At 37.8% G+C, this 10,767-nt stretch overlaps 1 protein-coding gene across 8 annotated transcripts in view; it reads right to left on the bottom strand.

Annotated features, from left to right (window-relative positions):
- The window catches only part of LOC102431517 (CD302 antigen), a 133,573-nt gene that overhangs the window by 59,922 nt on the left and 62,884 nt on the right, over window positions 1-10,767 (bottom strand). For all 8 annotated transcript variants that reach the window (XM_014446115.2, XM_023745633.1, XM_023745648.1 and 5 more), the window contains 4 exons: window positions 9,698-9,924; window positions 5,079-5,244; window positions 3,228-3,395; window positions 1,948-2,064 (listed from right to left, as the gene is read on the bottom strand). In XM_014446115.2, the coding sequence (XP_014301601.1) occupies window positions 1,948-2,064; window positions 3,228-3,395; window positions 5,079-5,244; window positions 9,698-9,924 (678 nt within the window). The remainder of the gene's footprint in view (window positions 1-1,947; window positions 2,065-3,227; window positions 3,396-5,078; window positions 5,245-9,697; window positions 9,925-10,767) is intronic.

Genomic DNA, 10,767 nt, shown 5'->3' with positions numbered 1-10,767 from the left:
TAGTGACAGAAAATAGATCAGTGGTTGCTGAGGGTTGGGAGAGGGGATAGAGAATGAGGAGGAACTACTAATGGGTATGGTGTTTCTTGTTAGGTTAGTGATAATTGCGGAGCTCTCTGATTATACACAAAGCCATTAAATTATATACCTTAAATGGCTAAATCATATGGATGTGACTATATCTTAATAAAATTTTTGGAAAAACAAACTGCTAGGCCTATTGAAATTATGAATTGGTATGAGGAGTGATGTCATTACTACCTACACATAATCCTGATTGTCTGTACCTTTCAGAGATCCCCATCTCCCAAGGCATTATCCTAAACACCTGCCTGCAGCAATGTAACACTAGCAGTAGTGTACATATGATTTTGTTCTTTATTGCTGCTTGTAACACCTCATGTATCCTAGTCCTTCTTTCCCTCTCCCCGAATGTTAAAGTTATAACTTTGTGACTAACACAATGGGCAAAGGTGTATTTCTGAAGTTGTTATACAAAACATTTTCATTTGAAATATCTTTCAGTTGACATGTGGCTTCTCTTACTAATGTCTATTCATGGCTTTAATTTTGGAAAGTTCAGAATTTTAAAAAACAAAATCCTTTGTATGGGTGGTATACAGTTAAATATTATTTAAGTATATCAATGCGGTAAAAAAATCCATGGGTATAAATTAAGCCAGTAAGAATTAGATTTAAACTAAATTTGCTTGAAACATCTCTCTACATGTTGCTCATATGGCTACATATTTTAATAGAAATTTTGTTACTCAGACATTTTATTAAAAATTTTAGGATGATTAAAAGAAAGTCTAGAGATCTGAAAACGCTTTTCAGAATATAGAATACATATTCAGTTGTTTGTGATCATACAATTAACAAAATACATCAGAGGGTGCAATTGAAATCTCTAACTATATCCTGGGTGTGGTCTCCGCTGCTCCATAAGTTCACTATTTCCTCAGTCACTTTCAGATAAAGCCTGAGAACTTTCCATCTAGTTTCCTCTGCCTCCTCCCCACCCTCCGCCATTTATAAATTTAAAGGTATTCAAGTGTCATCGGAAAAAAGACTTGGGCAACTATGTCCTATTATGATGAACTCATCTTCAACTGGCAACCCAAATCTTACCAATTGCTTGATAGCTTAATTTTCGTTAACTAATTTGCAAGCCATAAACATTTAAGAAATGCCTTTGCAACTCTAAGAAAGACAAGTTAGATAGCAAAGAGAAGGCTATTTTTAAATGGTCAGATTTGAGTAATTTAGTTTCTTTTCCTACCCCACCTCTGACTATCATTGTCCTGTGCCCCTTATTACGGCCTGTTTTTGAATAAATGCATACTTTTTGATGCTTTATGCCCACAGAGTGATTTTCTTTTTTCTATGATTTTCAGGACATCTCTAGTTGAGTATCTTTCTAAATTGATCTTAATGACCCTATTATTAGAATCTGTGCTTTACAAATTTTATAGCGATTAACTTGGATTTGTGGTATTCAGACCCAATGCCAAATATTCTATCCCGTTGTCAAACTATGTACCTGATTTTCCTAATGTATACCCCAAGCCAATGCTATAAAAACACAACATTAGTAGAAGTGTAATTCTGTTCTCACTCATCCCACATGCATAGTACAGACACAAAGTAAGTACTGGAGATGCAGTTGGGAATGTGATCATTTTTAGTCTGGAACTGATAGAAGGGAGAGTAGAGAAAGATTTATTTTTCACCATTTAACTCTCAGCTTGGTGGTAAAGACACTTTAATGCAGAGAGGAGACATAAGAAATGTTTCATATTCATATGTTACGCTTAGTGCATTAATGATAATTTTGTATATTAATACACATATACTTTGAAGGACTATTCTTTTATAGCTTGATAAGCAAGTAGTTTATAAAAAGTATAAATATAAATAGAGAAAATCAGCAGATTTACAACTTACTTTCGTAAATTATACCTAACATGACCCATGACGCCATATAATTAAAGTGCAGAAGTTGCTCAAGAACAAAGTTATTCTCTTTTTCATCTCGAATACTCAGAATATGCGATTTTGGATCTGTTAAATAGAAAAATAGTCAATAATTTAAACAATAATTTATCTAGAACACTTTATTTGATTTGAAAATGTTATTTCCCAGTTTAATATACCCCTAAACTTAAACAATAGCAGAAAATAAGAAAGACATGTCAATTAAAACTGTCTCGTTGTACTAAAATGAATAGGTTAAGAAGCTTTAAAACATTTTGATGATCAATAAGGTCTTATAGACTAGTGACAATCTAGTAGAGGAGTAGAGTATTTAAACTAATTCACGTCACCTTTCCCCATTTAAAGCTTATTTTGAGTTGTACAATTCCACCTGTATTTATGATAGATACATTGTCAAAGACTATAATAAATAAAACCTCTTGGATGGGTTCTAAGACAGAGCTTCCTTTGTCTTAGCGATCACTCTTATATTAGGGTTAAAAAAAGTTTTTATTTCCCATATTGTGTTCCTCAGGGAATTAAGAGGAGTTCCTCAGAAAAGAGCTACATGGATAAAAACTTTGCAAACACTGGTTAAACAAGTCAACTAGTTCATTTGTGCCAGTATTTCTTACAATATATGCAAATGCACATTTGATCATCTGTAACAGGAAGTGATGGTGTTTCTTAACCTTGTTCTTTTTCTAAGGATCTTCTTGTGTAGAACACTTCTCAAGACCAGTTCAACATAGCAGACTTTGGGGGTGTGGGGAGGGTAATGGCTTGGTATTTCCCATAGGCACTTTCTGCAAAATTCATAGGTCCACTATTCAGAAGTTCCAAATCCCCAGTGGATGGCATAGGAAATATCTGAAACGTCTTCAAAGTGTGAAATATGTATTTTTTTTAAAAGCAGAGCTGCTTCTTTGTGGCTTATCTAAGCTTCTGACCACTCAAATGAACTTTTCATTTTGCCCACATTCCCCTCTATATAGTGATATTTCTTTCCCTTGTGAAGTAGAACCCATTTTGTTTACACCTGTAAAGCCAGACTAGTTCTCTGATGAATGGATAAAGAAAGAGGTAACTGCTATACCTTCCACTTTAATTAAAAACAAATTAATGTAGAAATTAGAAGATGAATACTTTTGAGATCTTGTTACTAGTGCTAATTAGAAATATTTAGAACACAGGCAAGATTTAAAAAAATGAGCATAATGCAATATATAATGGCCATATAATATACTTACTCAGTTTTTGGCATCTAGAATGAATATCCTCTTTTGTTACTGCTGTGTATCTGTTCTTTGCTATCATGAAATTGTAGCAGTAGTTCTGATATGGTATCCATGGAGTATTTAAAACAGGAGATGGACAACGAACACTGTTAATTGGCTTGACCTCTTTCTTAGTCTCATCTAGAAAGAAAAAATTCATGGTATGAATACTAATTTCAGATATAAATGCTAAATCCTATGTATAGTAATTGGACTTGATTAGTAGGAAATATTCAGGAAGCCAAGAAATACTAGCCTGGTGATGCTTGTTCTGTTTACATTCAATATAATGTGACCTTCTAACTAGCTTTCTTTAGGAAAGAAATTATTTAACGCAGTAATTTTCTTTCCCCTGCTGTGGAGTGAGTGGAAGAATGTAAAAAATGAGGTGCTATTGGGTTAACTGTAGTTTCTGTCTTCCTCCATTTCCAAACTTCAAATACAAAAGGCCGTCTCATAGAAACTATACAAACATAATAAAAGGCACTTAACTATAACTTTGAGAGTTCATCTTCAAGTGTCTGGTTACTGATATCTTTTCTAATTTTAAAGGAACATTTAATGACATATGTGATGTACTAAGTAAGTTATTGCTTTAACAAAAGCAAACAGAAATAGTTTAAAACCTGACAACTAGAAAACCTAATTACGGCTCCCCCCACCCATTTTGTGAAAAGGCCATACATTCAAGAAGATGCAAGTATAGACATGCTCTACTCAAAGCCCATAGAACTTCTTAGGTGTGCAGTAGAGAGACCTGCCAGTCTCTCCCAGCTTATAACCAGTCCCTCCGTCTGAGAAGGAGTGTCTTTTTTGTACCCCAAACCCACACATGGGGACCCCTGGCCGTTGCAAGACCACTTTCCTCTGAGTGAGCTAGAGATTGCATACCTGACTCAGCCAAGTCCTTCAGATTCCCTCTAAGAAACTGAAAAGTGGTATTCAGGGACAGTCACCTCCAGTGATGGGGACAGGTGAGAGCTGCAGAGCCGCCATGGGTCAACATGTGCACAGAGAAGCAGAAAGCAGGTAAAGAGAGGAGTGCAGGTTCACAGAGAGAAGCAGAAAGGATAGGTAGAGGATGGCATCAGTTTCTGATTTCCATTCCTCACAAGGCTTAGCTCTATCCCCATTTTTCAAGGATCTAAAATTCTTTTTTTTGGGTTAAAACTAGCTTGAGCTCATTGCTGTTACTTACACCCAAATGAATCTTAACAGTGAATCATAGAAGAAATTGTAGCTGATGATAGGAATTGTAAAAGGATTCCTACAAATATACACATTTTCTGTAAGACTATAAACAGCAAATATATGCAAATGAGGCCAATGGGGATTTAAAATTAAAAGGACAATTACCATTGTCAGCTGATAAAGATAAAACATGTCTAAAATTAAAAAAATAAAAATAAAATATTAATGACAGAATATTTAATATATCATAATTTTTGAATACATTATTTTCACAACAAATTTTGTTGTTAAAAAAGCATGATTGTGCCCAGTCGGCGTGGCTAAGTGGTTGAGCATCGACCTATGAACCAGGAGGTCACGGTTCAATTCCTGGTCAGGGCACATGCCTGGGGTTGTGGGCTCCATCCCCAGTGTGCGGCATGCAGGGGACAGCCAATCAATGATTCTCTCTCATCATTGATGTTTCTGTCTCTCTCTCCCCCTCCCTTCCTCTCTGAAGTCAATAAAAATATATTTTAAAAAATAAGAACATGATTGTAATTTTCTTACAATTTCAAAACCAAATTTTACAAAACCACACCCATCATGAGACTAATAATAATTTGAGAAATGAAATATTTGAATTTAGCATACTTCCTGGATAGTAGCAAATAGCACCCGGCTGGTGGTCATCGCATTCGGATGTTTTCCAGAATCCATCAGTATCTAAAAACACACAGTCCTCCAGTTGCTCATTGTTTTCAGCCCAGCGACTAAACTGAAGATGTTTCCCATCTGACCAAATGTAGTTGAGTTCATCCTGCAAAGAACGAAAACACATTTCAAGTGACAACTTCATGTATCCCTTTTGTATTGCTTTGGCCCTCATGGTCCATCTAATGACTTTTAATTTTATCTTGTATTTAACACACACTCACATAGCACTTACTATGTGTCCAGGACTGGTTTAAGTGCTTTGCAAATGTTAACTTATTTAATCCTCATAGCCATATGAGATAGGTGCTATTATACCTATTTTACAGATGAGGACACTAAAGGCATGTATAGTGCACAAAGTCATGTAGAACATAAACTGCAGTGCTGCTATTCTAATCCAGGTCGGCAGGTCCTGGCATCCATAGTGTGAATTATTACACTATGCTGCCTCAAACATCATTGGCATTGTTGGTTGTTGGAAATCAGAAAGCTAAAGTGGAGTGAAGACCCCTGCTAGGCACTGATAAAGTTAGAGACAACATGTAGTCGTGGAGAGAACATGGGCTTCAGAGCTAAGCACACCTGGTTTTGAATTCTGGTTTGGTCACTTATTAGTTCTTGATTGTGAGTTTACCTTGCCAAGTTTTCATCCCCTCAGCTATTAAATGGATGTGACACTGAACCTCCTGGATGGAATTAATGGCATAACACGTGTAAAAAACCTACCTCAGTGGCTAGCTGGGACACACAGAAAGCGACATACATGTTAGCTCCCTCCCTCCTAACCCCTCAGGCCATGTGGATGTCATGCCAGTGTTTCCACACTTGTCTTTGGGGACATGCTTCCTTATCACTATATTCTACTGTGCACTCTAAGTCTGTGAACACCTGTCATTACATCCTGACCAGGGCCTGGCCACTCAGCTATTTTGAGGAAGGCTTTACAGAGAAGGCACAGAAGTCTAGGAGATGGATTGTGGGGTACAGTTCTGTCTGAGCTTCCCCATGATGCTGCCAGAGCTGAGCCCTCACACAGTGACTCATGGAGCGAAGCTTTCCCAAGGCCCCAAGGTTAATTTTGTATCACTGGCTTATTTGGAATACTGGGCAAAGGCCACACACAGTCTCCTTAGTGAACCCAAAATAGCAAACATGGTTAAGCCTCAATACCACCAATGTTTCATTCTGAGCTGTTCTCTACCAGAGTTCTAGTTGTCACTTGTGCTAAGTTAACCCCAGGCCACGTGGCTTCAGAGGTAGCCCTCTGGCCATGTGACTGTACTTGTATGACCCTGGATTCCACCCCCTGCTGCACTCCCAACTAACCCAGGTCCTGGGCCTCTGAAACTTGTAATCCTCATAGGTTAATCATCTCATACACTCCATCTCTTTAATGAATACTAAAGCTCTTTATTAAGACTATACGTAGCTGTTACTAAATTCTTTTTAAAAAAATATATTTTTATTATTGACTTCAGAGAGAAGGGGGAGGGAGAGAGAGGTAGAAACATCAATGATGAGAGAGAATCACTCTTTGGCTGCCTCCTGCATTTAGGTGCCCTGACTGGGAACTGTGACCTTCTGGTTCATAGGTCGATGCCCAACCACTGAGCCATGTCAGCGGGCTCTGTTTACTAAATTCTTGACCTGTTTTTTAAAAGAGAATAATTTCCTTCCAGCACCCACAAGGGAAAGCTGTTTGTTTTTCCATTTTCAAACCCCAGAGGGCTATGAGAATGGGAGAGTATTTTTATCTCCTTCAGTCATTTCCTCTGAGGTTTATGCCTCTCTTACCACTGCCAACTCCCAGATTCCTTGTCTCTGTCTGACATTCACTATGGATCCGGCCCATCTGCTCCTTGCTGACATTCACTAAGGAGGTGCCCCAGGCCTTGCTCCAACCCCTGGCCCTCCCACTGACTTAGGGAAATCTATGTTCACGTGGGTGATTCTCCCAGTTCCCAAGTTTCCTTGACATTCTCTACTTCTACGCACTTTTACTGCCACATACTCGAGTGACCTACTGCCACAGTCACACTCTGGACTTTACATTTCCCAGAACTGCTGCGCTGCAGATGCTGCAAACATGCCTTAGTTCAGGCCAACAGCATTTTCTGCAAGAATTTCTACAAGAAACTCTAGTCTCTTATCTCTAGACTACTCATTTCCTCCCCAACCTTTTCCCAGAATAATTTTTCTTAACTAAAAATCTGATATTGTTGTTACCACATTTAAAATCCTTCAATACCTTCACATTGCTTTCAATGTAAAGTTTTATTTATTTATACCCTCCCCTGTCCCAAATATTTAAGGCGGCTTATGAAGATACATACTAAACAGCTACATGGAATTAGTTAAAAAAACAAAAAACAAAACAGTAACAGGGACACAGAGAAATATAGGTAAAGATTGAAAAATAGTATAAGAAACAAGACCCAAATCATTACGTGGGGGAAAAAGCTACAAAACAATATGATCCAAATTATCTTAAAAATAAATACATGTACATATAAAAATAACTTGAAGGATATATACCCAATGATTAAACCATATTTATCACTAGGCACTGGGATTACAGTTGATTTAAATATTTTCTTTTAATTTACTAGAACTTAATAAATTTTCCATAGTGATAATATTGCTTTTGTTTCAGAAGTTCAAGGTGATTGAAACCAGAAAATATAATAACTTATTACTAGCCTCACAAGAGACACAGGGATGGGTTTCATATGGTAACAAACACCAAAGAGAAAGTAAAGCAATGTTATGAAGAAAATGATGCTGTGAGGTCTGGGAAAGCAGTTCAAGCTGATGATCTGGCTTGACTAGGGGCTACATTTTAAAATATCCCTCCCAGCAGGTGTGGCTCAGTGAATTGAGTGTCATCCCATGCACCAAGAGGTCACCGGTTCAATTCCCAATCAGGGCACATGCCTAGTTTTCGGGCTCAATAACCAGTTAGGGGGCTTGCAGGAAAGCAGCCGATCAATGTTTCTCATCAATGTTTCTATCTCTCTCTCTCCCTCTCCCTTCCTCCCTCTCTAAAATCAATAAAAACATATTTTAAAAAATATATATAAAATATCCAATCTTGCCCTGGTTGGTGTTGCTCAGTGGTTAGAATGTCGGCCTGCACACCAAAGGATCACAGGTACATGGTCAAGGGCATGTACCTGGGTTGCAGGTTCGACCCTGGCCTTGTCAGGACATGTGTGGGAGGCAAGCAGACACATAGATGTCTGTCTGTCTGTCTGCCTGTCTGTCTCTGTCTCTCTCTCTCTCTTTCTCTCTCCGTTCCATTCTCTCTAAAAATCAGTAGGAAAAATATCCTCAGGTGAGGACTAATAAAATAAAATATCCAGAGTCTTAGAGAAACTCTTCTTTAAGCAATTTCTAAATACTGCTTCTTTTCAATGAGTGTCTGGTAACTGCTGGTGATAATGAATCCAAAGTTTGTCAAAGATAATGGTTACTTCTGAGTCTATTCTCCAGTTCAGCTCTGGGTTTGTGCTAGGACTGAATTGTCTTCGATCACATTATCTCCAAGCAGCCCTAAAGCCATCTTGATATACTGAGGGTCATCCTAAGGTGTACATAACTTAGGTTTGCTTCATAAGGCAATGGACTCACTTGCTCTCCTACTCTGCCCATTACCCTCACTCTGAGAGTAGTTTAGGAATACCAGGCTAGGCGACTTTTATCTAACTAGGGCTTCACCAGTCATGCACTATGCAGATGCAGGGGGCAAAGCTCACATCACAATCTTTATAAATGGCACCTCCTATGCACTGCATAATGTATGCAGCCTTATACTCCAGCCCTATATCTTACCCTTACAATACATCTCAGCGGGCAGAGTATCAAAATATTGCACAGTAGGCCAAGAAAAGAAACAAAATGGCCTATAATGCTGAGAGGAATACTACAGCTTAAAAAAAAAATCTCTATTAATTATAACCCAAAGCTTCAGGAGCATAAATACTTCCATTTGTATGCAGTTTAGTGTTGGGAATGGATAGGAAACTAGCATTCCTTGCTGGGCTATGAAATGAATGAGAACTACCCAAGACATCGACCCAGAATCATGGCTTAAGATGTGGCAAAACACTCTCCCTTCTTAGAGTGTGTTCATTTCATTCTGCTGATTCCAAAAGGGATAGGAAGGACTCGCCAGCGCCATCTGTAGGGCTTCTATACACCCAGCCCCATCGGTTTTGTAATCCTATCCCTCCTCTCTTCTCTTTGCTGGCTGAGGAGGCATGGCAGCTCCTGATTCCAGCTCAGTTGTTCGTTGGAATAAGTTAAAGAAATGATCAGCTACATAGGTCCACTAGAACTTTTTCTTAATCTAAACAATAAAGCACCAGATCTTCCAACAGTGGAAAGACGACTGCCACTAAAAACTATATACGTCATGAAATTCACTGCAGTAAGGTTTTATGATCTCTGGGTGTTTTTTTTTTGTTTTGTTGTTTTTTTGTCTGATAAGAGACAGTGCATAATAAAAAATGCTGCAGTCCATCACCCGATCCTGGCAGTGGGGACTAAAAACTTACGTCTTCACTGGAGAGTCCAATCCACAAGGAGGAGTTATGCCGGACCGCCTGCACGGTTAGGAACGCCTGCTGGTACGGGTTTGAGATGCTCACCAGGCGCATGCCATGTTTCTGGCATTCCCTCAGAGCCTCGGGCCACGTCAGAGTCTTCAGGATTATTTTGTACAGATTATTTAGGTACTTTACAGTCTCTGAAGTATTCCGCAAGGTCTGACTGCCTTCAACATCTGTGTGTAAAAGAAAAAAGACACAATAACTACCCACTCTGTGAGTCACAGGACATTAAAACTTTTTTCCCCATAATAATGTACTTTAGATATTACTTATCTATCAGTTTATGTTAGATTTTGGGTGGGAGGGCTAGGTATGTATTCCTGTATGGTAAAATGTATGAGCCCCAACATTTGTTTTCTAAAATCAGAAGAAAATTCTGTTTTAGCTGACCCGATTTAGGAAGCAGAAAAGCTATAAACAAAAGTAGCCTGTGAAAAGATTTCCACTTAGGTTCGTGTCAGATACTTGCTTTGTTTGAAATGCTTCAACAAGAGGGATTAATTTAGCAAACAGTTCTTCAGAAGTACCTAGATTACCTACTTGAGGGTATCACTACATAACAAAGTTAAAAAAAAATCATCTGTTGAAAACTTATTGTGATTAATGAAAAATTTAATACCTCTTAAAATATCTTTTTGAAAATATGGACAATTCCTATTTTTAAGTATATAGTTTGGTTTTATTTGGGTTATAGGAAGTCATAGTGATCCATTTATAAATGCTTCACATCTTTTTTTAGTACTAAATTTAACTGTGAATGTTTATACTGAACTAAATTTAAAACATTAAGTTTTTTCTCCCCTTTTCCCATGATAGAAAGTAAAATCTAAAAAATGCCAGCATAGAAAGGAGAATAAAATTCAACCACAACTTACCATTAGACAATTCCTAATAACAAATCCCACCTGATAGTTAATTTTGATATTTAATTAAGTATGATGATAATACTTGAAAAAAAATCACATTCCATTTGAGATGCCCTGACTCACTGAACCAATATGAATTTAGTCATGCTG

The sequence above is a fragment of the Myotis lucifugus genome, unplaced genomic scaffold, assembly GCF_000147115.1.
Source record: "Myotis lucifugus unplaced genomic scaffold, Myoluc2.0 scaffold_5, whole genome shotgun sequence".
In the NCBI taxonomy this organism is placed as follows: Eukaryota; Metazoa; Chordata; class Mammalia; order Chiroptera; family Vespertilionidae; genus Myotis; species Myotis lucifugus.
Note: the sequence above shows the minus strand (reverse complement) of the source record. Positions and strands in the feature narration are given on the sequence as shown.